The 19,323-nt window shown below is 39.3% G+C and overlaps 1 protein-coding gene across 6 annotated transcripts; it reads left to right on the top strand.

The window, feature by feature from the left end:
- The first annotated feature begins 290 nt into the window (after nucleotides 1-290).
- XRCC3 (X-ray repair cross complementing 3) lies at nucleotides 291-18,714 on the top strand. Of its 6 annotated transcripts, none has more exons than XM_076345541.1 (9): nucleotides 291-536; nucleotides 995-1,098; nucleotides 1,859-1,941; nucleotides 2,308-2,445; nucleotides 3,316-3,528; nucleotides 9,497-9,651; nucleotides 11,979-12,191; nucleotides 14,463-14,509; nucleotides 15,579-18,714. In XM_076345541.1, exons 3-9 carry the CDS (start codon nucleotides 1,887-1,889, stop codon nucleotides 15,799-15,801), a joined length of 1,044 nt encoding a protein of 347 aa, XP_076201656.1. In that variant the 5' UTR covers nucleotides 291-536; nucleotides 995-1,098; nucleotides 1,859-1,886; the 3' UTR covers nucleotides 15,802-18,714. The 6 variants fall into 6 exon arrangements, 5 of the variants coding, with proteins under 5 accessions (XP_076201656.1, XP_076201657.1, XP_076201658.1 ...); XM_076345542.1 differs by lacking the exon at nucleotides 291-536 and adding an exon at nucleotides 540-600; XM_076345543.1 differs by lacking the exon at nucleotides 291-536 and adding an exon at nucleotides 570-587.
- The last annotated feature ends 609 nt before the right edge of the window (nucleotides 18,715-19,323 follow it).

Genomic DNA, 19,323 nt, shown 5'->3' with positions numbered 1-19,323 from the left:
CCCCCGCCCACCAGCTCCAAACGCCCAATAGAACACTGGCTCCCGACTTCCCAGCCAATCCCGTATCGCTTGGGGTGTAAGGCTGGCATGTTATTCCTTCCCCACCCCTTTGGGCGCGCGAGGCGCATGCGCAACGGGAATCGCCGGCCCCGCAACCCGGAAACGAAGGGAGTGCGCGCCTCAGTCACGGCCCCGTACTCCGCGTTCGAGGAAGCGGGATAGCCAATCAGCGAGCAGGGCCGCGTAGGGGATGGGCTCAGCTGGCCGCGGCCTCGAGGAGCGGATCTGCGGAAGCTCCGTGGCTGGTGGGGCAGCGCCCGCCCCGAAGGGCCCACCGGGCCGCTTGTGCCACCGCCGGCAGTGGCGAACACTCCTCTCCTCTCCCCCGCCGCTCCCCGTCCAGCCTCCGCGGAAGAGATCGTTACCGGGGCGAAAAGCGTCTCGCCCGCCCCTTGAGCAGCGCCCTGCCATTGGCTGTTCTGCCGGAGTGGTCGCTTTGAGGAGTTTTGATTGGCCTGTGACTAGCGACGTCGCAGGCAAGCTGCTCGCCGATTGGCTACGACCTCTTGCGGCGGCTCTGGCAGGGGGTTTGTAACGGGGGTAAGGGCGGTGCGGCGGCTCCGCGCCCGGGCCCCCGTCCCTGGGGCGGGAGGGGGTCGCTGAGGCGGTGTCCCTCCGCCGCCAGCCGCCCTCCTGGCCGCGCCGAAGGTCCCCGTGAGGGCTGCGGCGAGGCGGCTCCGGGCGAGGCCGGGGTGCCGCGAGGCTGGGGGTGGGGTGGGGTGGGGCGGGGCGGGCCCGGCTGCTCCGCTCCCCCCTCAGCCGCACCTCACCGCGCTCCCCTCTGAGTAACGGGCCGCGGGGGGCTGTTGCCGCTCACGTTTCTCTGCGCCAGGGTGGGCTGCGGTAGACCCGGGCGGCCTCGGTCGGTGCCTTGTCCGTGGGACACGCCTGGCTTTCCAGTAATTCGCTCCTGGTGGTTTCCCTCTCGTCCCAGTGCCTCGAACACCGGCTGCAATGGAGTGGCTCGGAGTGCGTGGAGCGTACAGAACGGTTTGGAGTCCCTCCAGTCAAAGGTCGTCATAGTCATGATTGATTTCAGTAAGTTTCGACTAACGACTCTGCTCAGAATCTTGCTTTAAAGAGGTGTGGCTTTAAAATAACTGTTTCTTCTGCATTCGTTCTGTTGTCAGGACCTATGGCAACCTCTCCTCCCCCATGTTAAAAAAGGGATTGTTCATTAAGTCATATATTCTTTTATAACTCTTAAGTGTCTGCTGCAATCCTTCATAAAGATGATCTGAATAATAGTAACAAACCCCACAGTACTCATCTAGGCAGCTAAAGTATTGTGTTTTAGATGAAAGCATTAAAAAGAGTGTTTAATGTTCTAAGAAACAAACCGATTTTAATGTTTTAGTACTAAATTTGCTTTTAGCTAATCAGGATATATTTGACTATCCAATGTATGAATAGTCCTGGATCATTCCAAATTGCACGTGCATGAGATCTTTTTTCTATTTGAAAATGAAAAGCTCATGTAAAGGGTGGCAGGTTAGAAATTACTGTCCAACATATTTGCGAGCTTCAATCCAGAGCAAAAGCACTGTGCAGAATTACAAGCAATTAAAATTACTAGTAATTCTTTACTGCACTATTATTAGTTGACCCCTTTAATAGCATATATGTAAACAGCCATCTGAGAAGACTTTTGCCAATGTGCTGAATCCTTGTTATTTTTCTAAGATAACTGATAAATAGATTGTTAAAAAATAAAAAAGAGTATTTCTACAAACTTCACGTTGAATGATGCTTAATTTTTTGTTGCATGTATATCTGATAAAAGCCACTTTAATAACAGATAATTCACTCCGGTGCTGTATCAGGAAATGGACTGGGACCAGTTTGACTTGAACCCTAAAGTAATTGTTGCCCTTAAGAAAGGTAACTTAATTTGCTAATGTCTCGCTAATAGATCTGTCACCATAGTGTCTTCCTTTACATAATTGCGTGTTTGTGGGTGTAAGCGTATAGATATACAGTAACATTTTAGGACTGTAATTATTTCATAAGCAAGTTTTTTGAGTAATCAGAAGTGATGGCTTTTCCCCATGCTCCAATAATAATTTTCCAAACAATTTTTATAGCGTGTGTTGATACATTGGAAGTATACGTTGCCTGCCCTGCTTACAAGAATGCAGTGCAGATAAACTTCAAGTAAATGATTAGCAGAAAGTGGGAAAACTTTTTCTTTTGTGCCTAAGCCTGTAATCCAGCCAAAAGTATTTATAAAAATTATTCTAATTTCAGCTGACATAAAATCAATAAAAGAGATTTTAAATCTTTCTGGAGCGGACTTGCAAAGATTGATGAAACTGTCCAGTGCAGATATACAGTGCTTACTGAAAACAGTCTCTCGCACGCTGAGGAGAAATAGTATGCTTACAGGTAATATAGTCGATACAAAAACCCCCATTCTGTTTAAATCTTAAAATACTGTCACTGGGAGAAAATAAGGTTTCAGCTCCTCATTGACACAGTAATGTGATTCTCAAAATGAAAACGCAAGTGTTTTTGTTATGCTGTAGGGAATTATTTAGCTATCCTAAGGACAGCCCCTCTGAGACCTTGAAGGTAGATGGAAGTGGATGGGTGTCATTCTTCAGGATCAAGCCTGCCTGAAACAGGACAAAATGATTCTCCAGTCTGGAAAACTTGATTAGAGGAAAAAAAGATTCCCTCTCCCTTTTGGACTAGTTGAAAAACTTACATATTGTGAACTGATTTGATATAAACACTTCATTCCAAACCAAGCAGGACCTAATAGCTCCTCCTGTACAAACGCTTCATGGCAGCTCTGTACTTTTAGAATTTATTTTCTTACGATTTGCATATATCTTCAGGCCTTGGCCAGATGCCTGGTACAGTGTTTCATAGTCTCCTATAGCTTTCCATTTCCATAATTGCTGTGCTTGAACCTTGCTGGCAATATTTTCCCAGAGTGTAGCTTTCCGTGGAGACTCCTTAGAGGCAGAGAAAGGAAAAAAAAGTTTGAGAGGAGGAAAGGCCTCAGTGTAAACTTTTGAACAGGCATTCAGTTAGCAGGCCCTGTGGGGAAAGGGAGGTGGGGAAGAGCAGGCTGAATTAGAAAAATTTCCGATCAACAAAGAAAGCATCCCTTGAAGATATAAACCTGGTATACAGCCTCTATTTTGTATCATGGTGTGTTAGAAAGATACTAAATGAAACTCCTTTTTTCTTTTTCCTTTTTTTCCCTTTTTCTTTTTAATCATTTAAAAAAAATCCAAAACCCTGCAGCACTTCAGCTCTACCAGGATGAAGACCACCTCACCTCCCAACACCAGAAGCTAAGCCTAGGATGTTCAGTACTAGATAACTTGTTAAGAGGTGGCATTCCTTTAGTGGGAATCACAGAACTTGCCGGGGAAAGTTCTGCTGGGAAGACTCAGATTAGTTTACAACTGTGCCTTTGTGTGCAGTATCCTTACAAATATGGTGGATTAGAGTCTGGTAAGTACTGAAATGTAAATATTGATTAATTTGCCATTTGGGGGAATATACTGTCTTTAAGAACATCATCAGTGTATTGAAGTAGCTGGACATATTCAGTGCATGTCTTATCCTTCTGCAATAGCATTAGTAAGAAGCTAGTTAGTTAATAATGCATCTTTATAGAGAGAAGAGCATGCTGTGCACATGCCCTGCATAGCAACATAATTTAATACAAGATTACTGTTGGCTGTTGTTTACCTGCCTGCCACTGTGGGTTAAACTGGACACACATGCAAACAATATATGAAAAGCATTGCTTTCATATGTACTTACTGACTCCTCAGGTAACAACCACAGCAAAACAGCTTGTCAGCTAATTTTCCACAAACATCTTGGGTAGATATTCCCTAGTTGGGGGTTTCAAATTTTGAAGAATATTTAGTTTGATAACAATAATTGGAGTGATTTACAGAGTAAAATTGATGGAAATCTAACTGAAGAAAGTTAACATTGTTTTGTACCTGCAATTTTCCTGGTTTTGCCAAAGTATGTAGGTTTATTCATTGATTTGTGTATAGTTTGCTGGGTTTTTTTTAACTGTCTGTCACATTAATCTGACTTCTAATATTTTCTTTGGAGTATAAGACGCTGTCTTAGAAAGGGAGGAAATTTGTGTCACTTCTGAGAATTCAGTGTCCTAGTAGTCTGCCTTAGGTGTGTTTTGGCTGTGATCTTGCTCTTCCTTCTATGCAGTGCTGGGTTTAATTTGGCAGCTCAGTGGTTTGTTGTGGGGAAACTTAATTATTTCTTGTGCTGTATCCACCCATGTGGAAAAATTATGGAATGTCCAAATGAAGATGTTGCTTAAATGGTAGTAATTAGCCTGTCGCTTATATTACTTTGCTTTAAGTACGTCATTAATGAGAGCAGAAGCAAATATATGTTGTTTGATTCCTTCGTGTGTTGCTGCTAACTGCTGCAAATAGTTTGAATGCAAATCCATTTTTATTCATGCCCCAATGTTTCTCTCTATTTATGCTGAAAGAAAGGAACAAACCAGAATGGAGTACAGAAGAAGGTGCCAAACATCCTAATGGCACTCTTGTCTCTTGTACCAGATTACAGTCTTCCTTATAGGGCTGCAAAATAGCAAGTCTTTTCATTATTTGTGTTTGAAGATGGTTCTTGTTTCTTATGCACCTAGCACTCGCTGCTATTATGATTGCTTTGTCATGTCGGTGTTCCCCATCTACCTACTCCTAAGTGTTTCATGGAAGACAGGGTAGAATGGTCTGGCCATCGTATCAATGCTCTTGTGAGAGAACCAGAGCATTTTGGAGGAGCTGAGAGAACAGAACTTTTGAGGATCTTGAAGGTATGGAAGGCGGAAATACCCTGCTGCAGGAGTTGGAGAGCTGAGGGAGTGGTGGAATCCTAATCCTTGCAGTTCTTTACTCCGTGTAGTATCTTGCCATATGTTACATTGCATAAAGTCATAGCAGCAGATATTGTTTGCATAGCACTTAGAAAATGAAACTTGATTTCTCTGCAGTCTATAAATAAGGGTTGTGTTGAATCTCTTATGAGAAATACAGGAATTAAAAGCTTATGTTAAGTATGAGGAGTTTTATTCTTTGGGAAACTTGAGGAGAACAACAATGCTTAGTAACTATCACAGAAGTCTAGTGCTACCAACAGAAGATTAATCTCAGTGCTAAGACTTTGCTAATGATTTAAAATTATGGTGGGTGGGTTTGGTTTTTTTAGTGCTAGAAACTTCCCTTCTCTTAGGTGGTGATGTTGAAATACATTTTTTTTTTTTTAGACAGTATGGATTTATTGTGTATTTACTTCATTTGACTTAGTGCTAATCTTGTTTACGATTCTCAGTGCTAGGAGGTTGGCAGCAAACAAAGAAAATAGGACATCCTTTGCCTCGAGGTTATCTTTCTGCCATTCTAAGAATGTCAGTTATGGTTAATCACATGTTGGCTGAATTTATTTTATATGCCCATATTCATAAGTAATACATGAATATAATGTGACAAATTCATATCCATATTAGAATTCTGAATTAGAAAAAAATGCTTGCTACTGACTCCTGGTAACAAGCTGGTTTGGTGCATGACAGATTATGTTCATAGGACTCAAAATTCATCCTTCTTTGAAGGTGGGGTTTTTTATTGATTTTTTTTTTTTTCCTCTTTGTTTGTTTGGGTTTGGGGTGGTTTTTGGTCAACAACCAGCATAGCATTTTATTAGCCTAAATAACAGTAAAGCACTGGGATTTGATGAAGTAGCTGGTTTCTGTTTGGTTTTTGCGGACCTGTGAGGAAAGATGCCTGTAAGATCCCTGGGGATGACTGACTTACTAAGAGTGTCTCTCAGCTTCTTTCTCAGAAGTGGTAACTACCCTGACTCTTGACTTGCTGTTAGTGTTGACAGCTTCCTAATAAACTGTAAATAGCACGATGCCATAGGCTTTTCTGTTTGTGTTGTACTAGTCTCCTCTTTTTATTTAGGTTATGACAATTCACTTATCTTTAAAGATGTGTGAATATTAAGTGCTTTTGCCTCAAAATTAGGCATCGGTCTTTAATACTGAGTTTAGTTATTTGTCAATCTCTTCTAGCCCTTGTAACTTTGCTATGAAGCACCTCCTGTATTTTTAATGCACGGGTGTGTATTCTCATTAATCAAATGTTTCATTGTGGCTCAAACTGAAGAGCACAAACAAAAGCTGAAGAGGCTTGATGAAGGTCCAGTAGGAGAAAGTGCCACTCCCGTTGTACTGTAAAACTCAAATTTTAAGCCAAGGCAAAGCTCATCTGATATATTTAAAATGTGGCTTAGCTCTCTTAAAGTTCAAGATGAAAATTACATTATTGTTTTGTGAAATGAGCAGCACTTAAAGAAAAAAAAAATAGGGTTGGCCCACTGTATATTTTGGAGAAATCACAAATGGACCAGTTATGTACCTGGAGTACATTATCTGCTTTAACTGGTGTCAAAGAAGCGTTACAGGTGAGTAGAAGATAGGCAGGTGACTGAATGCTGGTATTTGCAAAACTGAACTGAGGCAGGAAATAGTCTATGAAGTAGAACTGTTCTTAAGAAGGAATTAATCTTCTTGATCTTTCTTTTACAAGTGTTTCACTAAAAAAAATTAACCTGAATAAATGTGTTCACTTGAACTTTAAAATTGCCGTCATGATTTTATGAAGACGGTAGTATCTATTGATCAGGAATTTTAAATCTAGGTTGCTGAGCCAGTGGAGCAGAGGACCAGATTTTTGCTTCTCCAGCTGTTCTTTTTTGCCTACAGGTATTACAGCTGTAGGATTACCTTGTTTGCCTTGATTTACTTGTTCATCAGGTATAAATGTGAAACTGGGCCACAGTTGCATATATGTTTGTAATACAGTAAGATTGCTTGTTCGTTTTATATTCTTCTGCTTTTGCCTTGTGTTTGTTCCTATCACTGTTCTTATTACTGTACTGAAATTATCTGCAAATAAGATCTTTAGGATAATTTTACGTTTCTTTTTCTACAGATAAGTTAATTTTGGAGAAAATTTATTTTTTCAGCAAGTTTCTCAGGTTTTCTGTTTTGAAATGCCTTGAATGTTGCAGTAACTCTGGATCGAAATACAATTAGATAATCAATGGAGCACCGATCTATCTAGAAATGGAAATCTGCATTTGAAAAAACAACAACTGTGAAGTCTCAAGTAATGGACATTCCATCCTTTTTAAGTAAACCAAGGAGAGGGCAAGGGACATGCTGCTTAAGGCAGGTCTGACTTTTAGAAAGCAGATGATTTCTCTGTAAGCCAGCGTTCATGGTAAAGAAATCCCTGTCTTTCAGAATTAGGCAATGTTGTGCAAAAGGCAATCAGTTGTGAATAAGAACGGTAGTTGAAAAGTCCAGAATGTTTTACTTTAGGAACTGTTAAGTTAGTATTCTAACACAAGTTAGCATAGCTTTTGTTAGTGTGAAATTCAGAAACCACATGGACTTAAGGAAGCTGCCTGTCATGGTGGGTTTTCTTTATTTCTTTGTTTGTTTACTTGGTTTTGAATTTGCACCGTAATGATTTTCAGTTTTGTGGTGTAAATGTTGCAAGACATAATTGGCTTATCTGAGTGAGTATTGGTGCTAGATATACATAATGTCAAATTTGTGATTAGAAATTTTTCTTGACTTAGTGGCTTTTTAGAAATTGTGAAACTGAAAATCTGATTAGGAATGTGTGAACTGCCCTTAGTGAAGATACTCACCTGCCTGCTTGATACTCAGCTGTCACTGTCAAGTTGGAGAGTGATATGAAAGTTAGTCCAATTAGGAGAAATTAACCTAGGGAAATAGTCAAGAGAGTTAAGGTTCACCTGTTTAATAATTAGCTATTTAAAAAACCTTAAGCAATTAAGTGATGTGATTAATAGTTTACTGTGTTTTCCTTGCCTGAGCTTCATACAGGTTCAGATAGTATTCAACAAGTTGCTGATGTCACTGTGAACTTAATGGATTCAAGAAACTGTGGACTCATTTTCTCTCTCTCTCTCTTTTTTTTTTTTTTTTTTTTTTTAATTTTCCTTCTTTCCTGATGGAAATTTGTATATGTGCTCATTTGTGTCTACAGGTATTGCATATGACTTCAGTTGTCGTAATTATCAAAGACAGCATTCATGTCCGCAGTTTAAAATTCAGAATTCATCCACTCAAATGCTAGGAAAAAAAGTGGGAAAAGTACAGAAAATATTCATGATTCAACTTAGTTTTTTATATGTTGTAGTTCAGGAATCGTGATCAGATCATGACTGCTCTGATCACTAATGCTTTATTGTGGTCCTTATTCACTGTGAAATGTTGTAAACTGCTAACAACCCTCAGTTCTCTCTGACATAAGTCAGAGAATTTCATCATAATGAAATCGGGGAATTAAGAATGGAGACTGAATATTCAAGTGATAAATGCTATTGGCTCTCAGGGCCAAGGAAAGTAAAAAGGAGCCAAAGTATAATTTGAACCTGTTATTAGGTAGAATGGAAGTAGAAATTGTGGAAACACTTCAGTACCTCCTATGGAAGGCGTGGATGATGGTGAAGTATTTTTCCATGTGTTAATAATTGAGGAAGGTCTTTAATTCTCACCTGTCAAAGACAATTTTTTTAATTAGTGGGCATGGGTAAATTTTTTTGCTTTACCTGATAGCTTTCTGACTATTTAAAAGTAAGACTGTGTATGTATTTGTGTTTTCTTTCCCTGACATCTTTGATGTGTATGGCTAATTTTCTCTGCAGTAATGCATACTTGTTAACCAGAAACCACAGTAAAAATATATAGACATTACTCACAGTAACGTGATTGAAGTATAATGCTTTTTATCTAATCTGCCATTTTCAGGAAGAGTTAATTGGACTGGATTGGATGAGTGATCCTCTTTAAACTGCCTTACAAATTGTGGCAATAAGTACCCTCCATATGTAAATTTAAAAACAAGAAACTTGAAAACAGTGAGTGAAGTTAATCTAAATACTAGTTGTACGGGTTTTGGCTGGGATAGTTAATTTTCTGCATAGCGTAGTGCTGTGTTTTGGATTTCTGACCAAAACAGGCAAACTATGCAGTATCGCTCTATTTGTGGGTTGGATAAATGACAATACTCGTAATCACCCAAGTTAGGTGGTCAGGTGTTCTGCAGCTGTGCAAAATGAGAATCATCTAGTGGAGAGTATAAAAATCCAATTGTGTCAGCAGGCACCAAAACAAGGACCTGGTAACTACAGGAAAGTCATAGGAGTGGTTTGTTTTTGTTGTTCATCACTGACTCAATATGGCTGCAAAAAAAAAAGTAACATGAATTTCCAGGTACGTATGTCTAGCTTTTGAGTGCAGAATGCATTATTTTATTTTTGTGCTGCTAAGAAAACTGTATGTGTAAGAGCCCTGTGGTAATATTAGAGGTGGTTTCCTTGATTACAGGAGCTGTCTACATTTGTACAGAAGATGTATTCCCAAGTAAACGTTTGCAGCAACTCATAGATCAACAACATAAGCTGCGTGCAGATGTTCCAGCTGAAATCATACAGAAGATCAAATTTGGAAACAGTATTTTTGTTGAGCATGCAGCAGACCTAGTAAGTAGTGGCACAAATTAAGAATGCATAATTATTACATTATAACCCGGTAACCACAGGGGTTTTTTGATACAGGAGACCTTTCAAAAGGCTAAAAGTGAACTGAGATCTGTAACGGAATAATCTCTGCAATTTGCTGTTAGAGAACTGTCTATTACAGTGTTTTATTATGAAAGATATTAAAAGATAAATATTAATATTTTTTAGAATGAATCACGTCGTGGATTTTTGTAAGTCATTATGTTTATTAAATTTAGTAGACTTATTGCTACTAGTTTTACTGCAGCTCCTAGGGAGATCTCCGTTGGGTTTGGAGACAGGATATAAATACATATGCAAAAGGTGGTGTGTATCCTGACTAACTTGCAGTTTAACAACTCTGGTGTTACATTGCAATTTAAGCAGATAGGAGGAAAGGGTACGAAAAATGATGCCTGGAATAGGTAATGGCACAGCATAGCCACAGCAGTGCAGCTGTCTTGCCCCTCTGCCTGTAAGATGTCATTGTAGAACTGGAGGGGAAAAGTTACAAACTTCAGTACTGTATTCTTGCCTTGTAAACCCACATTTTTGTGCGTTTTCTTAAGTAGCCATGAATATGCTTTTTATTGATAGAACGTCAGGAGTTCTGTTTTCTCTAAGGCTTGAAAGTAGCACTTGTTAAATCGTTCCAATTGTTGGGGTTTTTTAATCATAGTTTGCAAGCATGTAAGAAGATCTTGTACATTGGTATGCTTGCCACTTATTCACTGTGTGGTCCGGGCAGCAGCTAAGCTACCTTTTCCGTGTCCCTTTCATTGGCAATATTAATTACAGTTCTAATTGTAGTTTCTGGAAGCTACAGAGTTATGTTATTGTAAAAAGGAGAGAATCGCCCTATAGTAGTATGTACATCTCTCTAAAATACCCTTAAAAGTAAAACATTCACTGGTTAAGTCCAGCAACTGCACAATAGCTTATTACAAGTCATATATTGCTATATATAGATTCAGTGTGTGTGTATCCATATACATAGCATGCATTGCTATATAGAGATAGGCAGATTATAGCAACTGAAGGAGAAACCCAAATCACAATTATGTTCTGTATTTTCTTTCACATCAAAATTTTTTTGACTTGCTTCATTCTGAAGAATCCAGTTGTTCGTGTAGTCACTTGAAAAGAATGAGTCTTGTACAAACAGAAGGACCACATACAAACACTGAAGTGTTTGAAGTGCAGCGTAGTTTCATGTAGATGTACCAGTAAGTGAAACAAAAAAATTCCATTTTCCAGAATGAAAGCAGTCATATATTCTTCGGAGTAATTTTTTCCCCTCAGTTTGAAGAAGAAGAAAGAAAAGAAAAAAAAAAAAAAAGGCTTTGATATTATAATATTACTTATTTTGTAAAAAGCAGCTCATTTAGTAGAATAGATCTTACTGTAATTCAGACTTCAGAATTACAATTTAGTTTTAAAAGCTGTGGAATGCTGGAGGATATTATATGTAACTCTGGATGCGTGTAAGCTCTTAGCTGTGAACCTCTATTTAGATGTAAAGAGTGGCACCAATCAGAAGAACTGCGACTCTCAAATTATTGCTTTTTTTGCCAACGTTGAAATTTCTGATGGCCAGAAGCTGAGATTATCACTGTGAGCTTGTTCTCCTGTCTACTCGGCTGCTGTAGACCACTCTGATAAAGACAAGATACTGAGCTACAAGGACCTTTCATCTGACTAATACGATTATTCTTATGTGGTAGAAGTTGCACCCTACAAAATATTTGGTAGTTAAACTTCCTGCAATTGAAATGTTCAGTGACTTCAAAATATTCAATTAGTAAACCTTTTAATAGGGAGGATATAAGTTGCAGCTACTCATGTTTATAAGATTCTTGATCAATACGGATTTGATGTAGCAACTATGTATTTTACTGTTAATATGTCATTAGTGGAACAGCAGCATAGTCTCTAACTTCTGTTTTGAATATTTAATGCTAGTCTCGAGTCGTTGGTGTTTCAGTGAGAACCACTCCTGCAAAATAGGAATGGTTCAGGGTTGTAGTATTGCATTCTTGAGATTTTGAAATGTCGGTACATAATTGATTTAAGTCAGAGCTGCAGATAACTGTACGCTGCAGTTTGGTCTTTATTTTTTTCTTAAGGTAAAAACCACAAGACACTTGCGAAAAATGGTTACTAGTGAGACTTAAAGATCCACAAACTCACTTTATGATTAGAAACTCCCATCAGCTTGTGTTTCAGCGACGGTATCTGTAGTTACTATCTTGATTTTACAAACAGTTATTTGAACTGTTTTAATGCTGGCTGTTTGTATTTTGTGGTAGGATACCTTTCACAACTGCATTACTAAACGGATTTCCCTACTGCTCACAAGAGGCATGGTGCGGTTGGTGGTCATAGACTCTATTGCTGCTTTGTTTCGATGCGAATTTGGAGTTTCAGATTCTGTTATGAAGGCTCGGTATTTGCAGACATTTGGAGCACAGCTTCACAGTTTAAGCACTAGATTCAGGACTCCAATAATGTGCATTAATCAGGTATGACACCAAAATGGCTTCTCATTTTATAGGGACCATTTAATAAATGGCTGGGGCGGGGAGGAAGTCTGTGTAGGCAGATTTCTTGGTGTTGTATTTAACACTGTCAACTAGTATTAATGATTGATGGAAACTGAAGTTCCCTTAAACTGGTGTACTTGAAATTAGTAAATTTTAACTTCTCAAAGTTTAAGAATGTCATTCGATCTTTTATAGACTCTTAATGCTCTCAAAGGTTGTCCATTAAAGCTAACAAAAATAGATACGTATAGCAACTGCACAAAGCATCGAACTGAAATAACAGTTCTTTCTTAACACTAGCTTCAAATGCCATCGCCAGCAGGATTGCTCTGGGAACTCTGCATGCACAGTTATATTCCCCATATGCAGGAGACAGTGAAACACCAGGGACGTTGCTGCATTTTTGTGAAGCTCAGCATTTTTGTGTAACTGCTGAGATTACTAAAGCATTAGAATGCATGCAAGCTGACTCAAGCTGAACCAAAAAAAGGGCACAATGATACTAGTCAAAAAGAATATTCTTTTGAGAAAACTAGACAAGATGCTACTTCTATCCTGTAGAAGCAGCATGCCACTGCTCTTAGTCTAATCACAAATCAAAGGAGCATATGAATGCTGGAGAAGAAGCATTCACACTTGGAATGCAGCCTGAGAAAGGGGAAAGTAAATGTGCAGGCAGGCCACTGTTGGGAAACATCCTTTCCGGAAGGCCCTTCCATCAAATGAGTAAGTACTCAGCCCTGAGGGTTCCTTCTCGCAACAGAAGAAAAGGGATAGGGAGAAAAGTTGAACTTAAGTCACAAACAAAAATAATTTTGTATCAGGAAGAAAGATGTTCTAGAAACATCAAGTCAACTGTTACTTGTTTGATTTGTTTCTGTTCCCTAGGAGGAGTTCTGGAACTACAGAATGGGCAGTGTGTAAAACCTTATGTTTACTACCATAACTGGAAGGGAGTGTATTGGAATCCATACATAGCAGTAATTTGAACAGCTTTCAGGCATGCACGGTGTCTTTATTTTCAGTAAGATTCCCATTAAGATTCAGTAGGATTTAAATTTCAGCCTTGAGTTACTCCTAATTTTTTAACCAACTTTTTCTTACATAATCTTTCATGGGGTCAGCTAGCTTTTAAGGATAACTGAGATTTCCTGTAACTGCTTTCTGAATTTTGGTATTAGTAGAGACAATTTGCTCTCCTTGGGAAGCACGGTTTGGATTTTGCTCTTTGTTAAGCAAAGGTTTTCATGTTTCAGCATTTATGCTATGAAGTCAACCAATAGAGTCAAGTTCCTTGGCTAGCTTCTGGGGGCTGTCTGCCTTTTTCCTGGGGGTTTTGAGAGCCCATCTAGCAGGCAAAAGAAGATCTGATTTAAGCGTAAGAGAAGTCGAGATGTATCCGGTCTCTATTTTGGAATGGTTCAGCACGAGAGAGAGAAAAGAGCGATTTAAGAGAGCTGCTTAGATCTGCCTTCCCATGATGGCAGTTTTACTTTGGTGCTGGCTCACGATAGATGAGGTCACTGCCTGACGCTGAATGACAACAGTCTGACCATTTGCTAACAAACGGTCTTTCAAGACTGTATTCTAATGGAAGGTGACTCATTACATCAAGTCTGTAGTTACAGAAATAAACTGTGACTATAAGAACATTGAGGAAGATTATGGCTGTAAAGTAATCCATTCTGTAAGTTATATTTAGAGAAGTACCTATAACTTAATCTGCTGTACTTTGTGAAGAACTTGTGTGGAAGAATCGTGACATTAGAAGACAACAGAGGGAGTCCAGAGGTGTGGATTTTTCTAGGTTGTAGTCAAAGGCAAACTGCTCCATTAAGCAGGCCTTGAAAGGTAGTGAAATCATCGAGAACAGGACGCCTTTTGGAGGTTTGGGCTTCAGTACCTTTTATCTACAGATACAGCATTGGAACAGTTTTGTGTGTATGATGTGTGTGGTTTTTTGCTTGCCTTTTTTTTTTTTTTTTGGTCCCTTAAACAAATTAAGCACCTAGTACTAGTTAAATTTGTGTAAGTTGTAGCTAGCTAAATCGTTGTAGCACTGTAAACTCAGATAATACTTCACAACTCCCTTGTAGTTTGCCTTGAAAGAATAAGGGTTTTCTAACTTGGCTTAATATGTGATCCAATAACTTGGATTTTCTTGGCTTCGTTCCCTTCCCTACCCTCTGTTTGCTAAAAACAAATGCATAAAACTACAGGTCAACTTCAAACGTTGTTTTTTGGCTTTAGGTGACCGATGCAGTGAGCGAGTCAGAAGCTGCTCAGTGCAGTTGTAGGTAAGTTGTCCCCAACAGAAATGTAACAATGATGTCATACACAGCAGCATTTAACGACTATATTTTTCTAAGTCCAATATAAACTACCGGAGCGTATTAAGAGCAGTAGTGTATTTACCCAGCAACGCTCTATTTGCTGGAGATCAGCAGTAATGAATGTGCTGTAAAGTGGAAGAAACTGTCATATACACTTAGTGGTAATCCCTAATCAGCAAGTTAGGGGGAAAAATTCTCTGGAGTTAATGGCTGGTATACTGATTTACACAAGAGTATTTTTGCATCTCTTTTTGTCTTTGATATAATGAAGTGCATTTTCTGTCTGCTTAAAAAAAAAAAAAAGGCAACCAAACCTTATGGGTTGGTTTTGTTAGTTGCTTAAGAAAAAAAAGAGGATCTTTTGACACCACATTTGACATATTTGTTGTTTGAATCCTAACTATAATCTTGATTTACTAGGTAAGCTAGGTGCTACATAAATGTGTTTTTGTGAGGAGTTAGTTATGTCGTCAGATTCAGAAACTGACACAGAACAAGGATAAGGTTCAGGTTTTTTTCCCTGGTTATCCTGTAATTCTTTTACTGGAGAGATTGTATTTTTTCCAGGAAAAAAAATTGTTTTAAACTTCGGGTTGAAAGTAGTACGTACGCGATGTTACATCTACCCAACACTTCTAAATATACCTTCAAATGGAATCCGGGGCCAACAGTTACACACTTCAAATACTTAAAGTTCAACCATTTTTCTATGGCTATTTTCCTATCACAAGAGGGACCTGTCAAGACAGAGGCGGGTATTCACCATGGCTGTAGTTGGAAGAACGACTGAATTACTCTGTATGGAAGCATTTGTCTTCCAGTTGTTACCTTGCTATAGAGAGAGCCTAGCGTATAGTTTTGTGAGTATACCCTGTAATCTCTGTCTTCCAAGACCTATTGTTTTAAATATAGCAAATAACAGTAAATATAGAAACAGCAGATCACTTCTTCCAGTGTAATTTTGTTGCAACAGAAGTGAAGATGTTTCATATTAAATTCGTACATGCAGAAACCTGTAATGCTTTCTTTACAGCGCAGTGGATAACAGAGTCTCTCCAGCACTTGGAATAACCTGGGCAAATCAACTGCTAATGAGACTGATGGTCAGCCGAATATCACAACCTGAACAGTCATCTGGAGTTGCATCACACCACACTGGAAGCGTGAGGACTTTAAGAGTAGTTTTTGCTCCTCACCTCCCTCCATCCTCTTGCTACTATACAGTAAAATTGGAAGGTGTAAAAGGAATAAAATAAATCCTTTGCATAGTAAAGCATCCTCCTCCAAAAATGTATCAAAACTACTTTGCTTCAGGAAGAATTACTAGTAAAATTAAATTCATCCTAGATGAGAGAAATATATGCTGAAATACAAAAACAGTGATAAGACAATACATTAAGCCTTGTCTACATTGTGAAAGAAGATCTTTTTGTACTTGGATGTATGTTCATCAGCTTTTCCTCGTGAGGTAAGTTTTCTGAAGGAGAGTAAAGCTGTGGGCAGGTGGAGGCTGCACAATAAAGTGTGATGTGGCAATCCCCATGTTAGGGGAGACCTGATTTTTAATTTTAATAGCTTGCTAATCTAGAAATGCCACTTAGAGAAGGTACACGCTTGCGCTGTTTCCAGACCCAAAGGAACTCAAATTCAACCAGTTCATACTGCCTGGTGGTGTTTCTAGTCCTTGTGCTGCCATTACGTATAGTTGTTCTTCTATCTATAGGGCCTCAGAAATAACATAAAGCAGCTTTGTCACAAAGCAGCTATCCTATTTTAAAACCACTTGATATTAATATTAGGATTAAAAAAAAATACCAGAAAGATACTTGATTTTAACATCTTACTGTAAGAATTAAAATTGTGCTGCTTTTGTACTATGTGGGCATATCTAGCTTCACAGGTCTTCTACAAATTTTTTGGAAATGGTTCTTTTCCACTCTTTTCCTGCTTTCCAGTTCCCTCCCCTCATAGCAAAAGCCTCTTTAGCCTCCTCCGTTTAAAAAAAAAAACAACAAACCACACACACCCCCCATCCCCTTGTTCTGTTTGCCCATCTCTGAAGCTGTGAAACCAGGTAGTTTCAGAGCAAGGGCTCTGTTCGTGTTCTTCCCGATACTCTGCACCGCTCTGTGTTTTGTTGGATCTGGATAGCGTTCTTGATCGGCTTCTGGATCGCTACCTCTCCTATCTTCTGTCCTTACCTTAGCGTGCTTCTGAAGGGCACCTTTAGCTGTTTTCATCCATCCGTGGAGCTATTGCTCTTCTTAGGTTTTTGTTGTTGTTAAACTTTCCATGTTTTTCTTTCCATCTTTGCACTGTTCAGCACCTCTCTTTTGGTTGTCCTCAGACTACTGCTGTGACAGCTGCTTTTTCTAGTCTTTTTTTTTTTTTCTGCATTCAGTGTGCAAGAAAGCTAGATGAAGTCACTCATGCATGTTTTCCAAAGGCCTTAGACTTTATTTGGCCTATGTTACATGGGTGCCTGCTCTTACCAGTGTACGATGCTCACTTGTCTCAGGTATTTGTTAAGCTTTCACATTTCCCCCTTCTTCTACCTGCTTCCCCAGGTTGCCCAAACATGAAGTCTACCAGTCTTACGTTTTTCTGTGTAGTTACGTTGCTCAGTTCTGTCTTTTGGCAAATGAGAACCTTTTCTTCTCCGTAGTCTAAACAATAAACTCTCTTCCATAAATGCAAGTTCAGAGGACCAACTGTCACTTGGTAAAAGCCAAGTCCAGACACATTCCTTTTGTGTTCTTCAGGTACACTATGTTAGTGAAACAGCCACCTCCCCTGCCTTTCCCCTGTCCCCCAGTAATACTCTTTAAGGATATAGCAGCCATCTTTTCTTGTGGAAGCATGCAGCTGGGTAGCAGAAAGAAAAAGTTTTGTCTAGTTCTACACTGGGTGAGCTGGAACTCTGGCAGAAGACTTCTCAGAGGACAAGAGAGCACAATGCAAGGAAAAGAGACCCAGGAAGACAGGGACTGCGTGACTGCCTTAGGGGAGTTCTTGAAGAGAACAGGCACAGTCACACCTTGAAGCTGAAGGAAGGGAACTCTAAGCAAGCAGAAAGAAGGATGAGTTGCTTTCAGTGCCTTCTGAGATCCCTTCAGTCATTGAAGGGGACCTTGTGCAAATAGTGTAACAAATTGTCTCCAAGTATCTTTTCTAAAATGTCTTAATCCTCTGTATTTGAAAATAACCACGCTCTCTGGTATCTTTTAATAAAATCCAACCATGAAGCTTAGAAGTCTTTGTGTGCTCAACCTGAGGAAAAAGTGAGAGTGCTATAGCTCAGAGGCATGGCTACTTCAGTCTTCAAATCCTTATATATGTTCCATGCCTCCTTCCTAACAATTTTACTGAAGATAAACTAATGCAGCATAGGTAACGCTCAAATTGTTCTCTTCTGTTCCTGGCCTGTTTATCTGGGACAGGAACTTTAGCCAATATATTGCTCATCCTATTGTACTAATTTGATTTACAAAAAAAAGCCACAGATGGAGGTAGCTGATTAATAGGAGTCAGTCAACCGCTACCCAGACCTTCAATTTACAGAAGAGCCCAAGCTCCAATCCCAGGAGCTTGCCTCGCTGTGAACCATGTTCAGGACAGTCAGATACACAACTTAAGGTTCAGTTTTGTAATGCTTTGATGGCTCTTTTTTACAGCTCTTTTTTGCAGGAATGAGACCTAAGTGTTAAGAGTCTGTAACCAAAGTCCCAGTTTACTTGATGAAAACCACTTTCACCAACAAATTTAAGTAACATCTTACCTGAGCAAGCCTTCCTGCCATTGCCCGTGTTGGTTCTTATTTAACTCTCCAGCTGGAGGCTTAAATCTGAGTCGGAGCACGTTACAGTATGTTTCCTAGCTCATCATCACACACAAACCCTGAACCTCTAAAATGCAGCTGACCCCTCAGCTTACAGTCATGAGTCAGTCACTCCCCACAGCCAAATGTTCATCAGCAGTTTCTACCCCTTCTTTCAGTAACTGGCATCCACGGTCGGAAATCTCGAATGTTGTTCATCTGACGTTAGTACAGCCTTGGGGGTGCAAACCCTCAGGAAGACTGAACAAAGCACCTGCCCTCTTTGAAGCCGTGTGTCAAAAGTGGTGAAACATGCTAAATTAATAAATGCAATTTAAGAACCTTCCCTTTATACAGCTTTATTCATCTTTGGATTTCACAACTGAGATTTGTTTCTATACAGGAAAAAAAATTGAAGTATTTTTTACAAAGAAGATTTACATTCTAGGATGTATTAAGTATATCATCTTTAACCTGTAAGACTACATTTAAATATTTTTCTACACTTTGAAAAGAAACCTTAAATGACACTTGAGAAACTTTTAAACAGTTTCAAATTCATCTACAGATCTATGGTGTCTTTAAAGAGGCCATTTTCAGCAGAAAGATCATACAGGGTTCTGGAAACATTGCTTTGGAAAAGCAGAACCAAATTTGTTTGTGCTTGGTAAAGAATTTACACAGCTGACCTAGTAACAAAACAGATGCAGTAAAACACACTAAACAATCTCATTACAAGTTTCTTGATGAAATCCCAGTGAATTACTACTATTTGTTACAAATAACATTTGTGGAAGTTTATTTTCAACAGAGTTTTATGGGGTAAGACAAGCAGGTGAACTCTGAATGGGATTTTGTCCATAGCTGTGACAAGCAGTAACTCCACGTGGAGATCAAAATGCAACATCTTAAAGCCAATCGTGGAAGGTTTGTTTATTTATTTATTTATTTATTTATTTTA

Source organism: Aptenodytes patagonicus, chromosome 7 (genome assembly GCF_965638725.1).
Source record: "Aptenodytes patagonicus chromosome 7, bAptPat1.pri.cur, whole genome shotgun sequence".
Lineage (NCBI taxonomy): Eukaryota > Metazoa > Chordata > Aves > Sphenisciformes > Spheniscidae > Aptenodytes > Aptenodytes patagonicus.
Note: the sequence above shows the minus strand (reverse complement) of the source record. Positions and strands in the feature narration are given on the sequence as shown.

Bases quoted from the DNA above. Each gene is read 5' to 3' on its own strand.
- XRCC3 (XM_076345541.1), top strand. From the start codon at position 1,887: ATGGACTGGGACCAGTTTGACTTGAACCCTAAAGTAATTGTTGCCCTT. The intron at 1,942-2,307 runs GTAACTTAATTT...TTCTAATTTCAG, and splicing joins AATTGTTGCCCTTAAGAAAG to CTGACATAAAATCAATAAAA. The intron at 3,529-9,496 runs GTAAGTACTGAA...CCTTGATTACAG, and splicing joins ATATGGTGGATTAGAGTCTG to GAGCTGTCTACATTTGTACA.